The sequence below is a fragment of the Callionymus lyra genome, chromosome 8 (genome assembly GCF_982586985.1).
Source record: "Callionymus lyra chromosome 8, fCalLyr1.hap1.1, whole genome shotgun sequence".
NCBI classification, from domain to species: Eukaryota; Metazoa; Chordata; class Actinopteri; order Syngnathiformes; family Callionymidae; genus Callionymus; species Callionymus lyra.
Genome location: NC_141825.1, coordinates 18,739,351 through 18,759,683, shown reverse-complemented (window position 1 = coordinate 18,759,683; position 20,333 = coordinate 18,739,351). Strand labels below are relative to the sequence as shown.

The following is a 20,333-nucleotide window of genomic DNA, read 5'->3' as shown; positions in this document are numbered from 1 at the left end:
CTATAATTTGATCGGCCAGTGATTTGTCATACACTGATCCTGTGACGCCGACACTCCAGTGTTTACAGAGTGCACTTTTTTTTTCATCATTTGTATTGAGCCGCCGTGCGGCTCCGCATTGATTGGCTGCATATTGATATTCCAGGGAGTGCGTTTCCCAAGGGCCGGAAGTTTGGGGGGGTTTTTTTTGAGCTGGATAATAAAATGACCGATATGAGGGTTTTTTGTCACTCTGAGGAAAGGAACGTTAATGCAAAAATGGGCACTTTGCATGACTAAAACATTAGCGGACAAGGTCAGTCCGCTAGCAAGGGTTCACAAGGACGGTCTCTTATCTCGGGAATAGAGCGAGTCTGGCCGGGATGAAGAGAGTGTGTGATGAGAATCATCCGTCCACTAACATGGAGTCCTAATGCCACAACCAAGGACATTGGTAGATTCCAACCCAGAAATACATGGACTCTTCCACCAATTACTGCTCTTGTTTATCTCCTCTATCACTCAAACTTGAATCAATTGAATCCTCTTATCGTCCATCAAATACTCAAATATTCTTTTCCCTTTTCACTAGCAGAAGGTCTTACGGAGAGAGTAGTTGCTTCATCTATAAAAAGAAACGATGAGTTTTATTTTGCAGCACTCATTTCAGCAGACACCTGCCAAGGACTTCGACCCTCATGTTTCAGAGGGACGGAGAGAGTTTAATGAACTGAATTTGAAGGGAAAAATAGAAAACACAGAGACAATGCATACCTCTGCCGAGGAGCTCATTTCACAAGACTTTTAAAAACACAACCAAATCAACTAATGTGTTTATTTAAGTGTCTCTTAAATAGATGTTGGACTCTATTATACTCATCAGTATTTACCATAATCACACTCACTCTGCTGTGATTGGTCAAGCATCGATGTTTGTCACAGCGAGTCATTAAACCCCAGAAGTCTCCACCTCCAAGAGACTCGTTCTATAAACAAAGTGGGAGGTGATTGCATCTGGCTGCAGGGGGACTGAAGAGCATTATTTTGTCATAATGGACTCCGCTCTCGTAACCTCTCGTTCGCAAAGATTTTCAGACGGGGGAGAACTTTATAAAGTAATAAGTTTAAAACATCGTCATGATTAGGTTTTCAGAATTAGTTGACCTTTAAACAAACTTCAATGGATGTTTTGGCTGATGAACGAAAATAATAATATGGCACCATTGCTTTTATCTTTACAGAGTTTTGATGTAATCACAGATGCAACAGTTGCTTAGAATTATTGCACGGTAGATTTACAGTGTTGTTCAGTAGGTGTGTTAGAAAATATCTATATTTCACTACATCGCGTTCTTTTTCACGATACTGTAAGTGTGAGTAAAATGTAATATTAACATGCAAATATTCACACCATATTCATTTTTGTGTTTCAATTAAAAGTACTTTTTTAGCAGAAAGTAGCAGTCATTACATCTTCCGCTGATAAAAGGACATTTAAACCCCAAGATAACTGAGGATGAGAGGATACAGTGACTCCAGCAGCTTTCAAAGCTGATCTTTGGACATATTTTGTTTTCAAAACAAATGAAAGCAGTTACGACTTCGTCAAGAGTCATGTGGTCTGTAAATTCTACAACACCAGAGTCAAGTACTCGACAATACTACAAATACATCCTTGTTCCTACAGTATCTCAATATATGTTTCGTTGTCTCTATATCGTGATATGTATCCCCAGATACCTGCTAATACACACCCGTATTGTTCAGTAGTGTAAAGTTGATTTTTGTGTATTCATTTGCTACAATTTGGGTTGTGATATCTATATTGGAAATAAAACAAGTATTCAGAAAAACACATTCTATCTCACGTTTAAATTGGTGTATTGTAAGATTATATAAGCACGTGTTTAAAAAAAAAGCTGTGGAATTTATCCACAACTCTGCTATCAATCGAAAGTCCTTCTATCCTGTCAACCACAGTGGATGTTGAACTTCAACAGAAGCTCTGTAAAAGAGTTTCAATGGTTGTAGTACAGAGACGAGTGCCAGGAGATGTGGGTGGCAGCTCTTCAAGGTACTTGACTAAGATCAATCCAATGAGAAAATTACCGCTTTTGCACGGATGGATCTGTTTAGAATTTCTACCGAAGTTGGTGGTGTAAACGATTCAAAGAAGAGGAAAAACGACTCGTGTTTCAATAAACACAACATGATGTCATCGGTAAATTGGTAAAAAAAAATTCTAACTTAACTTACTTCATTTAAGCAATTCAATCAAATGTAAATCGACGTACAGTGGTGGCACAATGAATGCCTGGTTTTTGATTAATATTAGCAGAAAGTAGTTCCTTTTTTTCTACTGGAAAGTCTTTAAATGGACAAACTATAAAAGATTGACCTCGGAACACCTTCAGATAAAACAAAAACAGTTTATATAGTTCTTAAAGCATCAACAAAAAACTAGGTGTTTTTTTTTCACATTCATCTTTTTGAGGCGGAGCCCCGAGAGTCATATTGCAACACAAGCAATTCTGTGTATCAGCAGCTCTGTGTGGGATATTATGGGGCTCACACGGTTCAGCGGGGTCAGGCTGGAGCTGGCAGTAGGCCTGAACACTGTTACTATAGATTATCACTCAATCTGGCTTCGATTAGCATCCCCTGACAGCAGGAGGAGATACAGCAGGAAACCGAAGACACCAAGAGATCCACAAGCCTCATAAGCCACGGCTAATTCAAAAAATGCTCTTGTGGCAAAAAAGGTAAACCAGAGATTGAGAGATAATTCAGGGTAGATTTTCTTTTTTTTTGGAGTGTTCTTTTCTTTGGCAAAGGCCTGTTTAATTACGCTAGAAAAAAAAAAAGGGGGGGAGAAAGAAATGAAAAAGTAGCTGCAAGGATTGTGCTGACGAAGGCGCGAGATCGACTACCTGTAATCAATGAGTCCGCAGTATGCCGAGTCGTCAAAGAGAGGAGACAAATTCAATGTCACCGCGATGAGTTGATTCCGTTTAGTTTCAATCAGCAAATTCGGAGAACAGGGGAATGCAAATGTGTCACATCCTTTTTCAAGAATAAAAAAGAAAAAAAAAAAAATGTGAATGCGGGACGAAGGATAAAGCGCGACACTCTCCGGAGATCTGAACCGCCCGCGCTGAAGGGAAAGGCATAATAAAACAGGAGGTAGGTCTTTCATTTTAATTGAAATTCATGAATCACTCTGCTTAACTCATGTCTAAGGAATCTGTTGGAAAATTGAGTCTTTCATCTAGATAAAGAGCTAATCTTACTCATTACAGCGAGGTGTTATCGGGACAGCCAACAATAGAGCTAATTGCCAATTGCCGGCCCGCGTTTAATATACTTTTACATTCTTGCCCAGTTAAACTACGCCGCTCAGAACGTCTGATAAAACAAGCCTTGCTGTGTTTGCTCAGCAAGAATACATGTAGAATATTCTTCGGCCTATGGTTGGTCTTATCACGTCTGAAATGTCGATAGCGAACTCAATCAAGTGAGATGCTGTGTGTGAACGCATCAAACAATTCCCCCCAAAGCTGTGTTTTCTCCCACTTCAACTCGTACTGACATGACTTTTTTGTCTTTTGAAATCACTCGTCTTTGAAGCATCTTCACCCGAGAACCTCAATGAAGACGGAATCAAAAGCACAGAGTCCAGTGGTGGTTTCTTAAATTCCCATCAGAAGGAGAATCTGAGATAAGATGCTGCATCGTTGTGTTAAAATGAGCCAATAATCTTTACGTTTGTGAGTAAAGTGGATGTTTGCTGGTGAAGCTCGGCCGAAGCCTCCGAGGCGGCAGTGAGTTCTTATCATTATCAAGCTGCTTCTGCTGTAATAACCGGATGATTAGCGCGGAAATGTGTTTTTTCACATTCCTTACAATGACAGATAGCAAATTAAGGTAATGGCTTCTGAGGGATCAAAGGTCACCGAGGTAATGAACACCTAGAAAAGTCGGAAAACTAATTAGAAGAAATCATACAAACATTGTCGGCGCAACTGAAATTCATCACGAAAAAACGAAGGATTATTTATTTATTTTAATCTTATTTGTTGGTGTTAGCTGTGGTTTGAAATATAAATGATCAACTGCTTTGTGGACCGACACGTGCCTTATTTTCCCTGATTCATTATGTTTGTCTATGATACAAAATTTGAGCATGTCTTTAAACAACAAAAAATATAGAATAAAAAGTGATCTGAAGCCCTTTAAGTCAGTCTGTGTCAGAAAACGTCTGGCAAAGTTTTTCACAAATCGATACTGACAGAACGTAATTTAGTCTGTCACACTTATCTTTTGACTTAGATTGTGTAATTGTGTTCTTTCTCTTTAATTCTCTTGTTCTTATTTTATTTTGATTTATTTTTGATTTTTTATAAAAAAAAATTGCTTTATGTATTGGAAAAAAACAATTTCATCATCAATAAAGTTTTACCTTACCTTACCTTACTTGACAAAATGTAACCCTAAAATATAACTGACAGTACATAACTCAGCGTGTCACATTTGACATAATTTTGCCCAAAAATAATACTGAGGACACGAAATTCAGTCTTTGAAATATGACAGAATTAATATCATTAAGTTGATCATAAATTTACAGCCAAAATTAAACGGACAGAACGTAACACAGTCAGTTACTTTTTAATAGATTTAGCCCCAAAATAATACTGCCAGTACATTACTCAGTATGTCATATTTGAAAAGATGTAGTCGACCTAATAATACTGAGAGAACGAAATTCCGTTTTTCACATATGACAGAATTTTGAACCAAAATAATACAGACAGATTGTTACTCAAACAGTTACAAAATGTGGCCCACAAAAAAATACTGATAGAATATAACTGAGTGTTTAACATTTTACCAAATTTGGCCAGAAATTATACTTAAACAATGTAACCACGTCTTTCACATTTGACTGAAATTAAACCTAAAATAATACTGAAATAATGAAATTCAGTCTGTCATATATGTCACAAGTTTGCGCCACAATAATAGTCAAAATAATTCAGTTACTCTAATTGGACACAATTTTAATATATCAAGAGGAACTTTATTTTAAAAACTCCCCAGTCATCACCTATATTTGAAATCAATCTGTCAGATAAAACCATAAAAATACATTTAAAAAAAGACTCATTTCACAGTATTAAACATTTTTAAGTTTTAATAAAAAATCAATTTTGAGAAACTATAATATTTAACTGTAATTAACCACTATTTCCTGGTGAAAAATTAAAGTTCTATTTTCATTCCTTCTTCTTCGTTTAATTAATTATTTTTTTTTATTCACCTGCATGACATGTGTTTTTATACTAAACTCACACCAGAGAGGAATTTGACATTGAATTCCTAAAATGTTCTGGTTTCACGAGGACGTCTGTGAACTGAATGTGAATAAATAAACATTTCGAAGGTCTGTTCACTTGTCATTGTCAGAGAATTGAATCAGAATTCTTCATCGCAGGCTTTTACAGTGAAAGGATGGATTGAATGCATCATACATGAAGAAAAGTCACTCTTAGTTGTCATTGAGGAAGACATTGTTGTCATCGCTCTAGTGGAATATTGATCAACCCGGATACTGATCGGAGGAAACAATGAAAGTGATCCCAATCTGCTTAGAACCGAACAGATGAACTGAAATATATGACTTGGATTTACCCGTTTGTTTAGAATTGACTTCAGATTTCCACGTTTTTTAAGGAGATTTAATTAAGTATAATTGGAACAGGAGCAAAGTTTAGAGACACGCCCACTTACATCAGAGATTGTGTGTTTTAATGGTTGGCAGCGCCGTGAGTTCGATAGACCCGAGCGCATTAGTCCAACTTAATGATCCGTCCCAGTCGCCACCACACAGGTAAGGACATTAATTAATAGCCATGAGTTGGAAAAGACGCCTATAAAGATTAAACTCAAAATTAGGTGCAAATCATCCATCCTCACTATAACATTTGTAACTGTGGCTTAAGGACCCCGAAAGTGCTTCTTTCAGTCAGAAACAAGGATAAGAAATGTCATATTTATGACCTTATCGTTCTCTTTCAATAATCTATGTACAATTACGCATACACACTGAACAACACAAGTGCCAAACTCAAAGCCCAGGGGCCAGATTCGCCCGACCAAGTCATTTTATGTGGCCCTGAATCAAAGTAGATTCATTTTCATGTTGTTATCGTAACCGATGATGACATCAGAGTTTAAGTTAAGGAACAAAAATGATCCAAGAGTAAAACTGTATTTGGAATTCGTTTGGTCTATGAGAAAAAAACAGGCTAATCGAGATAGATGAAGACTATAAAATGAAAAGACAAGCTCACCACAGATTCATACTTCCTGTTTTGTATATAGACTTTTTACAATACAAAAAAGTTTGGCCCCCGGGTGTGATTGACTCACATTAGCAACCTGCTAACTTTTTAGCTCTGTTTTTGTTTCATGTTTTCCTAGTTGGAAATCATAATGATAATAATAATAGTGGGATCTGTAGACTCTTACATTGAAAAGACGGCCTTAACAATAGCAGCATTTTTTTCTCTTAGATCATTGTTTTGAAATATCTCAGATGAGGCAGGAAATGACAGCGAATCTCAAATCGGTGATCGTAAGATTCTCATTTTATGAACACAATGTTTCTCAGGTGCGAAGGTTTGATTCAATGTTTGTATTTGTCGACTCTTGTATTCATATGTTTGTATTACGAGTGAGAAATACTGGAGAGATTATCCTGGGAAAAATATCTGTATTCCTTCTCGAGAAGAGCTGGAGAAGATTTCCGAAGGAAGATGTTTACGTTTGCTGCAGCAACAGACCTCGGATATTAGCAGGAAAAAGAATGTACTGTGTGTGAGTCGGTTGTTGCATCATTGATCATTTTTAATTGGGTTTTTTTTTTGGTGCAAACTACAAAAGTTATTGTAAAAAATATGTCAAACAGCATTGAAAAGGATCCAAACCTTTATTTTAAGTGTTTAATTGCAAATATAAATGTACATTATTTGACCAATTTTATGGGAAAAAATGATTAATAAAATTTACCGGAAATTAAAAAAAATACCCGTATAATACCATCATCTAATTATTTAGAAAAATCCATATTTTAACAATATTTTCTTTGAATTCATGATCATCATGTCCAAGATACTATAGTGTATTGTAATTTTTTGCGAAAAAATATTTAAACGCACATTTCCCTGTTGAATGAAAATTTCTAATTTATAAAGACACTCTTCCTCAAGTGATGCAAACACATAATAGCTTGAAAGACAATTAAAGAATATGTTTTAGCTGCAAATTTAAGCGGAAGAAAATTTAAAAAAAAAAAGGTTATAGATTGGCATGTAGAACTTTATTGATCCCTCAGGAGGTCTACTTCGGGAAATTGTTTTTTTCCAAATAATCCACAGCAAATACAGCAATTTTTCATTAAAAAAAATAAATATATACAGTACATATATATATATTAAAAATATATATAATATAATAAAAAAGAGGAGGTTATAGTTTGCTAACTTAACTTAGCTTAACTTAGCTGCTGTTATTCTCCGGTGAAACTTTTTAAGAGTTACAGTTACAGGCTGATAAAGATGGAAAATGGTACATTTTTGGGAGGAATTACCTTTAAATATGAATGTTTAAAGAGATACAAGTTTATTTCTGTTACTTTCTTCCATCATAAAACCCCCAAAATACATTTCAAACTGCTTCATATTTCCTGGGTATAGTAAACAGTAAATATTACAGCTAACGTTTTGTAGTTTTTAAGGTTATTTACTATCCAGCGTTTATGTCGGTAACACCTCTGCTTCGCCTGATTTAATGTCTGCTCTCCAGTCATAAAAAAAGGAGCTATTTTTCCGACTCTTCATTCGAAAGCGGCAAACAGATATTTATAACGAGTGAATCTCAAAGTTAATTGCATCTTTTATTACCGAGTATTTACGTCCCCGCACGGTCATCGAGAACCCCGGCGTCTGTGCATCTAGTTTATCTATTTACACATGGAAAGATTAAATCAATAAACCAATTTGATGTTTTATTAGGTGTATTTGTTGGACGTAACACGCGCCTCTCTATTCTAAACGGGCACATCTAAGGTCTACCTGCTGGCTTCACTCAGTTTACCATACAGTTACAACAATTGGGGTCGATTTCTTCTCTAATGCCGGCTTTTGTCACCGCATGCAAAACAGCTCTGGGAATACAAATCTCTTAATCCAGGGAGTGTCCGGGTTTAAAGGGAGAAACTTTTTGCAGAGGCAGCAGGAAGTTAAAGTGCCCTATGCCCCGCCCACTTCAGGGGGAGAGAAGGGGGCTCTTTATCCATCAGGGTGACTTAAAAAAAAAGGTGTGGAACATTAACTTTTAGAGTGTTGGTAGCTGCTCCTGGTGTAGAAAATAAACAGCTTCATTGTCAGTCCACTGGCTCATGAATATATTATTGATCAGGCTGCGTCTCTCTCCTCCCCGGATTATCAGACTTATCCTTTGCTTTTTCGCCGCAGCCTCAGGGCTACCTCAAACCAGACGTGTCCGACTTTTCGGTCAAAGAGCAAAACCCACACGGCCGCCTTCACCCTTTCACCCGCTTCCTTCGGTTACAAAAGAACCAGGAGCGTATGAAACTTTGATTCTAATCTTTATTTAAAAGGGAATAAAACATTAGAGAGTGAGGGAGTATCAGAAGAAGAAAAAAAAAAGAAGAAGCTGTGAACCCGTCTGAAGCCTCTTTATTTGGCCAACGTGCAGAAGTATTCAGTTTGATGTGTGAATAAAAATAGAAATCAATGGCGGTTAATGAAGCCATAAAAAAAAAAAAAAAACGCTCTGAAGGATTGTTATCATTGCACTTGTACAGTTCAATTTTCACGCTTTCTGCTCTTTTTAAGTTATTGAATTCCTGTGTGGGTTTTTATGGCGTCCGCAGTGCCCACTCGGTCTGCAACCGGCACCCACTCGGCTCGTTAATTTTTCCCGGTTATACAGCTTCAATTAAATTTCTCTCGCTGCGAGTGTTGTGAGGAGGCTCCAGGTTAGACCACTGACATCAACTTTAACTCAAGGATCAACTTCTCTTTTGGATTGCATCTCCTCGGCATCGTTTTTTATTTCCTCAAATTCAAGATTTCTGCTCGTTGATATCAAAACATTCGATGACCGTATTCACTCTCAACGGATGACGATGAAGAGATGTTTTTAGGAACCAAATCGTGATTGGAAAAAAAATACAAATCCACCGTTCTACATGCTATTCTTCCTCCTCTCACCAGGGTCGGAACCCTAGAGGTCACTCAGGTTATAATCCCACTTTGTCAAGATCAGTGGTTAAGGTTCAAAAACCACTAACCCTCTGAAAGGTTATCAGGAACAACTGAAACTTATAAAAGTATAATTTCCTAAGAGTGTTGCAGCAGCTGGCGTCTGGTCAAAGTGGGTCAACCCTGCACAACTGACTTTCTCACACAGAAGGTAATCGTGCGAATCACTACACAAGCGTGAACCAAGTTATAAAGAGTATTGAACAGATTTAAAAATTAATCAAACCAATTAACTAATTAATGAAACAAATGTACAAACTAATAAAACAACTCATAAGAAACGATGAAAAATATTAACAAACTAATTAAAATTATTTCCAAAATAATAATACATCTAAAAACGAATAAAACAAATGTACAAATTAATGAAAAAAATAAAATAAAAATTCAAACAAATCAAACAAATTTTAACTAATTTGCACTAACTCGTTTAAATTGTTTAAAACCAACAAAACTTATTTTGTAACTAGTTAAATAAAATAACAAACAGATAAACATCAAATTGATAAACTAATGAAACATAGTTAAAAACGAATGAGATTTTTTTTAATACAAATAAAATAAATATACAAACTAATAAAACCCAATTAAGAACTAATGAAATACATTTACAAACTAATGAAACAAATTTTAAAATACTAATAGAACACATTACCAAACTAAAAAAACAAATTTAGAAACTATTAAAACCCAATTACAAACTAATAAAACAAATATACAAACTAATGAAATGTATTTACATACTAATTAACAAAAAAATGTACAAATGAATTTAAATAATTAACAACCAATAAAAAATTTCAAACTGAAAATGTATAAATTGATAAAACATTAAACAAACAAAATATAATTATTTACAACCAATAAAAACAGTACAAAACTAATGAAAAACATTTAGAAACAAACAAATAAAGTTCGATACCATAGTTTTGAACATAATAATAACTCCATCAATTTAGTTTGGACATCATTTAGTATTATATGTATCCGAGTGGGTCAGTGTGTCCGACTGTAGAGAGCATGAAGCCACACTGACAAAGAGCATCAAGGGTTAATGTTTGGTGGGCGAGCTGTTTGCCTCCCACCGTCAAGATCAATTCTAATATTTGTTCAAGTTCCTTTAAATGTCTAGCAGACATAACCTGAAATGTCAAGGACTAAAGATGTTGAAGAGGGATACTCACGAACACACAAGTCTCCGCTCTCAATGTAACCAGGGCAACACTGCGAGCGGCGCCTGTACATGGTCCTCACACCCCGTCGGTAAGCTGTCTTATAGCTGATCCTGGAGGGAGAGACACGCAGAGAGACACACATGAGGAATCAAGGGCAGGCAGACCTCCCCAAAAAAAGAAAAAAGTCAACCCTTTTTCCAGGCAGGAAGGTCAAACTGAAACAATGAAAGTCATGGAGGGAGAAGAAACAAACGTGAAGAAGTGAAGGAGCCCACGCCCACTCAATACAGCTGCAGAAATCAATGGAGAGGAATCATTCCAACACGGATGTCTCAGCATCCAGAACCATCTTGTTAAATCATCTCCGACCAGAGGAAAGTACAGGAATATATTATAATATATTATGTTATAACTATTCTAATCGTTTTATCTGTCAACATGGACTTTCATTTTAAGCTCTTTCTAAAAATCAACACTCAGATATGAAACTTATTGTTCACACTTTCAAGGACTTTTAAAGAGACAGATTTGTGAAAGATTTGAAAAGGAAATCAGAGAAAACCTCCAAGAAAAGAAGGTTAATTCCACAATGGAACTCTCACTCTCTCAAAGATTGATCATTTTCTGTGAAAATTTGATTTAACACTTGAGACATGTCCAGGACGACTATAACAAAAGGCCAAACTGATTCTTTTTTTTTATTTCCCAAAATGCAATGCAATGTGGGCCATGAGCATTTGACATTATAAACAATTAAAGGAATAATAAAATAATTCAAATGTGTTTTTGATGTGGCCTGCAGGCTGTATAAATAAAAAAATAAGATAGACAAATAAATGAATCAATAGATGATGTAATGATAACCACTTTTTAACTATTATTATTATGGTTTTAAATTACATTTCATCTCCTGGTTGGTGTTTTACCAAAATAACAACAACAAATGCAAAATACAGCAAAAAGATTAGTCAATATAATGCTTGAAATTTGGATTTATTTCAAAAACTTTATTAAAAAGAAAAAAAAGAATAGCTTGAAATGAGGCTTGATTTTAAAACTTTGTACAAAACGTTATTTCTTAAGAAAAAAACATTTGTTTGAAATGAGGCTTGATTTTAAAACTTTGTACAAAACTTTATCTAAAAAGGAAAAATCATTTGCTTGAAATGAGGTTTGATTTAATTGATTTGCCTTTATTTGAAAATTGTTGTAAACAAATGAAAAAAGGATGAAATGTTGCTTAATTTAAAAACTTAATACAAAACTTTATTTGAAAACTTTATATAAAACTTGATTTAAACATGAAAAAGTAAATACATTTGCCTTCATTTAAAAACTGCTTGAATATGTTTTTATTTAAACTTTATTTACCTAATATCATTTATTTTCTTTAAATAAAATTAAAAGTAATTTTTAAACATATGAATTAGAAAATTAATAAAAACTACATTAATTAATTCCATTAAAATACATACACTCTTTATTAATATTGTTGTTGGTGGTGTTTTTATATTAATATTATGATTAAAAACGTAACGTAAAAAACATTATTTAAAACATTATTTAAAAAAAAAAGAATATGTGATTTAATTAGAATAAATACGACTTTATACTGCAGATGAAGTCAATAAGCATTACATACAAATCAACAACACCTATTATTATCATAAACACTATTTTTAATAAAATCGTTCTTGTTGTTGCTGTTGTAACAATGTAGATTAATTTATTAAAAATACATACGAACGACAAGAACTATAATTATAGTTATTATAATTATTATTTTCCCAAACAAACATTAATCTTTATCTTGTGGGGATAAAGAACATGTTAAGCATTCTCAAATTGAAGTAAATCTATATATATATATATACCAGAATGCAACTTGTTTTCCATGACTCACCTGTGTCTGGTGCATTTGAACCAGTTGAGGATGTCGGTGCACCTGGTGTAGTAAACCTGGTCGAAGGGGTGAGCGTACGATTCCTGCACCGTCACAGCGTAGCTGGAAAGTGTAAAAAAAAAACCATCAGGGAATTCTTGTGTGGAAGAAGAAAAAAAACAACAACAAAGCATGACTAAAAGTGATTTAATGACCTGTGGAGGAGGGAAGAGGCCTGGAGGAGATTCAAGCTAATTCATATTTGTGATCTATGCAGTGCGAGGACATTGGAGGATGTGGAAGCCAGCAGCGCTGCCCACTTAGAAGATTCATTATGATGCCAACAAGGTGGAACCACAATCCTAAGTACCCTCACCTTGGTCAGGCAATAATCCAGACCATATATCTTCCGCGCTTTTCTTTCCTCCCCTTCCGCGTGGAGGACGAGAATTATTCCTGCTTATTTCTCATAAGTGACACCGGCAGCCACAACCAATAATTATTCAGGCTCGGCATGTGCGGTGATTGATCGGGATGAGAGTACACTGATCAATTATCCCGTGTATTTCATTTGAAGCGGCAACTCCTCCCTTCTCTCACAGTTCAGCGACCTAAGCTGCCGGATCGATGGCACCGTATGGACTTTTTAGGAAGGATCTGGCTCTTTTGCTGTAGATAAAATGAAAGAACGGAGAGGAGCTGTCGCAGATGTGGAGGCTTGATGAAGAAACAAACAAAAAAAAAGAAAAAGCTCACCTTTCCCAGTGGCTGCAGACGTTGGGGTCGTCTGGGTTGAGGGCCCTCGCGCCGGAGAGGAACCTCAGAAGAAGGATGGGCAGCATAACAAATGACCCCATTGCTCACTGTAAGGGAGGGGGAGACAGAAACAGACTTTAAATCTGACCAACATTTGGACCTCCTCGTCATCACGGCCATTTACAGGCTCCACGAGCCTTTTTTTAAACTGATGACTTGATTCATGACAACGTGAGCGATAAGAAAAATGCCCATGAGTCTCACGGGTGGGAAAATATTGAAGCAGAATGACGACATTATAAAAGAAAATCAATTAAATTTCATAACTTAACGAGGAGATAAGATGATTTTGAATGTATTTCAACAAATGAGAGTGAACAGCAACACTAACACGGACAGAAAAATGGTACAAAATCCAAATTATATACAAATAACTTTATAAAAAGCACTTTATATAATTTAAACTGTTGAATTTATCGCTCGTAAAATGTATCTTTGGCCTCAGAGTCTCAGTTTAGGGGCCCCTCGGTCCTAAAATCTAAAACGTTTATAATTCTGTTCATTACCATCATTTCTTGAGAGGCCCTTAGTTATCTTTTCTTTTTAATTGAATTTGGACGTATGTTAACCTTCTAAAAGACTTGCTAAAAATAGTTCTACAATCTTACATTTATTTCCTTGACTTTATCTGTTTATTTATTAAGTTTAAAACAATAAAAAAAGGCTTCATAAAAGCTTCATTTATTCTGTCATCCAATATCACCTTCATCTAACATTTCACACAATATTAATATTTAAATCTAATTTATAAAAGGATAAAACGATTCTACTTGAGTGCAAAATATTAATATTGCATATTTTTTATTTTTTTTGTGTTTTTTTTAGGCAAGATTATATTCCAAAAAACAGGGTGTGAAGGAAATAATCAGGAAAAAAGATAATAATTCATATTTGAGATTTTATACAAAAAACTGAAAGATTTGCCTTAAAGGATTTTGCATCCATCTGTCCTGCAATCCATTCATCTATCAATCCATCCTTCAATCAATCCATCATTCAATCAATCCATCCTTCAATCCATCCATCCATCCATCCATCTTTCCATATATCATCCATTCATATATCCATCCAACCATATATCCATCCATATATCCATCCATCCATATATCCATCCATCCATCCATCCATATATCCATCTTTCCATATATCATCCATTCATATATCCATCCAACCATATATCCATCCATATATCCATCCATCCATCCATCCATATATCCATCTTTCCATATATCATCCATTCATATATCCATCCAACCATATATCCATCCATATATCCATCCATCCATATATCCATCCATCCATCCATCCTTCAATCCATCCAACTATCAATCCATCCTTCAATCAAACCATCCATCCATCCATCCCTCCATCCATCCATCAATCCCTCAATCTATCCATCAATCCAGCCATCATTCAATCCATTCACTGATCCTTTAAGCCGTCCATCCATCCATCCATCCATCCATCCATCCATCCATCCATCCATCCGTCCATCCATCCATCCATCCATCCCTCCTTCAATCCATCCCTCCATCCATCCATCAATCCCTCAATCTATCCATCAATCCAGCCATCCATCCATCCATTCACCGATCCTTTAATCCGTCCATCCATCCATCCATCCATCCATCCATCCGTCCGTCCGTCCGTCCGTCCGTCCGTCCGTCCGTCCGTCCGTCCGTCCATCCGTCCATTCGTCCGTCCATCCGTCCATCCATCCATCCATCCATCCATCCATCCATCCATCCCTCTTCGCAAGACATTTTTACAATATGCTTCTATATAATTGTATTGTTTTCTATGAAAATAACTCACTACTTAAATAACTAAATGTTCCTCGACTTCATTTTAATTATTTATATTATTTAATATTTCTTTCTGAAAACGGTACATTTCCTCTCCACTATCTCTTCACTCCCCTGAAGGAAAATGATCACATGCATCTGATGAATCATGTGGAAATTTGTCGGAGAAAATTGGTGCAGCAACAAAAAGCCCCTGCTAGCGTAGAAATAACCTGCAAACTCAAAAGACCCGCGGGGGAGACCAGCTTTATCAGCGGCACATTCAAATATGTGAAACCACTACAGTTGCCCGGCACAGATATTTGCCTCACATTCGGCTGGAAAGTGGATTTTTTTTTTTGCTGTGGTAAATGGAAGTGACAAGTTTGATGTGGCCCATTTTGTGTCCACGCTTTGAGTTTCTCAGGAGGTAAAAATTCAGCAGATAACGGAGTGTCTTCACGTGTAAGTCAACAGGATGTAACACGTCAGTATGTTCTGTTATTCTGATACACAGGAGGTCATGTGACTGCTCCATTGTTGGTTCTTTTAATGGTGGAAGATAATGTCTTGCTGATAATAATTGCTTCCAGTTGCTACAGTGATTTTCACTTAAGTCTTTGTAGAGTGTGCGTAAAAGTTGCCATTTAAGACTAATTTCCTCTTATTATCAAATCTTTCCACAAGCAACTGCAGAAAACATTTGAAAGTTTGTGTCCTTTCAAACATCCATTCATTCCTTTATCCATCCTTTGATCCTTCAATCCATTCATCTATCCATCCATCATTCAAGCCACCCTTCAATCTATCCTTCCATCCTTCAATTCACCCTTCAATCTATCCTTCTATCCTTCAATCCACCCTTTAATCTATCCATCCATCCTTCAATCAACCCTTCAATTTATCCTTCCATCCTTCAATATACCCTTTAATCTATCCATCCATCCTTCAATCCATCCTTCACCTATCCATCCATCCTTCAATCAACCCTTCACCTATCCATCCATCCTTCAATCAACCCTTCAATCCATCCATCCATCCATCCATCCATCCATCATCCATCCATCCATCTTTCAATCCATCAATCCACCCTTCAATCCATCCATCCATCCTTCAATCGAACCATCAGTCTATTCACCTATCCATCCTTCCTTCAACCCGTCCTTCCTTCAATCCCTCCATCTTTCAATTAATCAATCCATCAATCCATCAATCCTTTAATCCATCAATCCATCAATCCTCCATCCTTTAATTAAACCATTCATCCATCATCCACCTATCCTCTGAATCATCAACCCCCCCACCAACCCATCAATCCATTCATGCATCCACCCGTCCATGTTCAATCCATCATCCATACATCCATCTATCCATCAATTCTTCCATCTCCCACCCGTCCCTTTAATCCACCCTCCACCCACCTATTCTTTCATCCTTTCACAAATCCATCCTCCAATCATTTGATACATAAATCCTTCCATCCACCCATCAACCTCCATGCTCCAATCAATGCATCCATCCAACCATCCAAGGATATTAGTCAAATTCAAATAAGATTATACATACATAAGCTGAAAGTTAAATATTGTCAGTTCTAGTGATGATTGATGAGGCCTCATAAGAGCTGTGTAGTGAAGCTACTGCATCATGATACAGTGTGAACGGCCACTAGATGTCACTCTCTGCTTTATAATATTTGGCTCTGATCTAAAAATGCAATGAAACCTCATCATTGTAATCATGAATCATTGGAAGGACAAGAATGAATGGACGTTAGTCTATAACAAGAAACTCTAGATCAGGACAAAGCATAAGTTCTAGCTTTTGTTACTTCAGGAACCTATTCATCAAGAATGTATGGAAAGAAAACATCGATATATGTAACATCTTACTTGTTCTCAACACAAGTTAGAGTGAAACAAAGAGCATGTTTTGAAGTGCAAACAGTCAATAACCTCAATGATTTGCACCAAGATTTCTGTATAGAATTGACGTTTCAAACATTTGTTTTTCTCTTCCCTAGTCATGCGTTGAAGGAAACTAGCTGCCCTTGCATCAAGAATTTTACCATCTTGAGCGAGACCTTCAGCCGACGAACGTGTGTGAAGGGTCGACACACACACACCTGACAGTGACAAAGAATCTGATCTGTTGAGAGCAGCAGTTGATTTCATTAGATGCATAGGCAAAGGTAGGAAACACCATGGAGATGCTGGCAGTGATGGATCCTCCACACGTGAAGGTCTTAACGTGAGCAGAGATAAAGGACACGGGGTGCGACCGACATGCTAAATGTCAAAGAGATGAGAGGACTTCTCCTGTTGCATATTTGTTCCAGGAGGAGCAGGAAGTCTTTCTGTCCGTCGCCGTGGCCTCCAGCAGTTCTTTGTTTTCTGAGCGTATCCGATAATAACAGCGATGTTCACATGTTCAGCTAATCTGCTACATTGACGGTCACATGTAGTTCACTCACACCTGAGAGATAATCAATCAGCTGCACTTCCTTTAAGTAGCTGTTCGTTCGACCCCGCAGAGGTTACATTTGTTGACTTAACAAGACAAGTTACTGCTGTTGCTGCTTTTATATATTGAGTTGAAATAATCCAGGTGCGTTTCATACATAGGCTTCTTTTTTTTTTAGGGAGCTTTCTGTTTTCATCAGGTATATTTAATTACATTTAACTAATTTTGTTCAAGTTTAATTCCATCAATCCATCCATCCATACCTGCTTCCTTAATCTATCCATCCATCCATCCAGCCATTAATCCTTCTTTCCATTCATCTCCGGCCGTACATCCGTCCCTCCATCTATCTATCTTCTATCCATCCTTCCATCCTTATATCCTTCCTATGTCCATCCATCCATCCGTCCATCCTACCGTTCATCTACCCATCGATCTATCAGGTCAACCCTCTATCTATCAATCCATCATCCATCCTTTAATCCATCTTTCCATCCATACATCCACCATTCCATTCATCCATCCAACCATCCATCTTTTTATCCATCCATCCACCGTTTCATTCATCCATCCATTTTTTTATCCATCCTTCAATCTATCCATCCATCCAATATTCCATTCAACTATCCATCATTTTATCCATCTTTCAATTCATCTATCCATCCATACATCCACCATTCCATTAATCCTTCCTCCATTTCATCCATCCCTTCATCCATCCTCCAATCCCTCCTTCCATCCACTCTTCCATTTATCCATCCATCCATCCATCCATCCATCCATCCATCCATCCATCCATTAATACATCCTTCAATCCATCCACCCTTCAATTAATCCATCCATCCATCCATCCTTTCATCCATCCATCCATCCTGTCATACATCATTCAATCCATCCACTCTTCCATTCATCCATCCATCATTTTATCCATCCATCCATCCTTTCCTACATCCAACCTTCCACCGATCCATCAACCAATTGATCCATTTATCAAGTCATCCTTGATTTATTTTTATTTTATTTTATTTATATTATTATATTTCATTTCACTTAATTCAAACAAAGCATAAACAAAGAACGGCTGAAATTTGGGTTTTATCATGTCTGACGTGAACTCAAAAATGATCCCCCCCCCAAAAAAAAAAGCTTGCACAGGTAACTTTAAAAGATCCATATTATACTGTATCTTGCAGAAGCTAAAACATACACATCCATCCGCTAGATCATGACCTCCTACACACACACCTGCAAACATGGACACAAGTGTTGCACAGGTGGGCTGGAGGTGATCATATTTGGATTACTCTCACGATACGCGGGGCTCAGTGAGTCGATACCTCGGAGCAGGTGCGAGCAACAAGTCGACGGAAAGGTTTGTCCGCTGGTGCAGTGCGTATATAAAACAGGTGAGGTAGTAGCCCGAGGCACATGGCCTTAAGCTCACCTAATCTCTCAGCCTCTGGTCCCGGGGAGGTTCTTTTGTAGAGGCGGCGGCTCTCAGAGCAACAAAGTGACAGAAGCGCTGCTGCGCCGCAGACACTCGCTCGGCAGGAGAAGTGATGACAGGTCACAGATCTGTGGGAGAGAAGAAAAAATAATGAGCTTATGATGACACTCAGAAGACACACGCTTCCCACCGCACGTCCTCGCGCACACGCCTGCAAACACAAACTCATGCATTTCTTATAGGATCAAGAATCTCCAAAGGGCTGGAGAGCACAAAAAGCAGCCATCAAGAGAGAGAGAGAGAGCGAGAGAGAGGCCACTGCAGCCTCCGCAACCGTCCACGCCGCCTCTCATACCAGGTAACGCTAATTCAACCAGAGGAATAAGATTAGCTGGAGAGCGACTCGTACAATGAACTCTTGCTCGCACTTCAGACGCGGAGAAGCGTCCAAACTGTGACAGGATTACATTATCTCTTCTCATTAACAAAGCCCCGAGTGAGGGTCATTACAATGATAATGAAGGTGTGAACAGAACGTCGGCGTGTTTGTCATCACGCTCGTCGCGCCGCTCTTAATGAATCCTTCAGAAGGTCGGAGGTCGCGCCGGAGATCTCGTCCGTGCCTCATTCGCTTTGAATGGAGATGCAAAGAGAATCAGCGGCCAGTGTTCTCCGGATGAAAAGAACAACATTAGCGGGATCAACAGCATCGCTAATTTAATTGATGATTACGGAAAGCGTGCGCGTGAAACCTTTTTTAAATGAGCAGCAGAGAAAAGATTTGACGCTAACGGGAAAATACTAAGAGATTTTATTAGGAAAAGAGGAAGATTTTGTCCAAAATACAGATTCAAAAGTCCAAAGTATAGCATGGGTTCAAGTAGATCAAATGTCTGACTGGCCAAAACTGTCAACCAGAGATCCAAAACCACCAGGTACGGGTCCACGAGGCATTTGTTCCCAGGCCGTCCCAAATCTACAATGGCCTAGCAGGCACCAGAGTATTAGTACAGCTCGGTGAAAGCAACATTTTCTACCTCTCAGCATTCAGACTCCAACACTAAATTATTGCAACTGTCAGCACTTTTCAAGTTACTCTGCAATACGCAAATAATTAAATAACATTTTTGTTTATGTTTAAGATTTAAGATTCCTCCACTGACAATGTAAAAAAGATCATTCTGATTCTGATGCTGCCTGACAACAAGAACGTTTTCCCTTATTTTTAGTGTCAATTTCAGGTGAATTCTCTAAGACATTTCTTCTTTTTTTTATTTGTTTATTTTGAACAACAAAGACCGAACATGTTGCAGTCCCATGCTTTCTTTACAAGATTAGCGATGGAGACGTTTGTTCCATTTATTTCCATAATGGTTTAAGTTCTGAGAGTGAATTCTGACACTTCGAGAAAGTCAAAAACAAGAGACTGACCAAACA

General features: G+C 37.3%; 1 protein-coding gene across 4 annotated transcripts in view; it reads right to left on the bottom strand.

The window, feature by feature from the left end:
* megf11 (multiple EGF-like-domains 11) overlaps positions 1-19,077 on the bottom strand; it is a 128,691-nt gene extending 109,614 nt beyond the window's left edge. For all 4 annotated transcript variants that reach the window (XM_087796635.1, XM_087796636.1, XM_087796637.1 and 1 more), the window contains exons 1-4: positions 18,894-19,077; positions 13,143-13,249; positions 12,408-12,509; positions 10,514-10,614 (exon numbers count right to left, since the gene is read on the bottom strand). In XM_087796635.1, the coding sequence (XP_087652761.1) occupies positions 10,514-10,614; positions 12,408-12,509; positions 13,143-13,243 (304 nt within the window). In that variant the 5' untranslated portion in view covers positions 13,244-13,249; positions 18,894-19,077. The remainder of the gene's footprint in view (positions 1-10,513; positions 10,615-12,407; positions 12,510-13,142; positions 13,250-18,893) is intronic.
* Between the last annotated feature and the right edge of the window lie 1,256 nt (positions 19,078-20,333).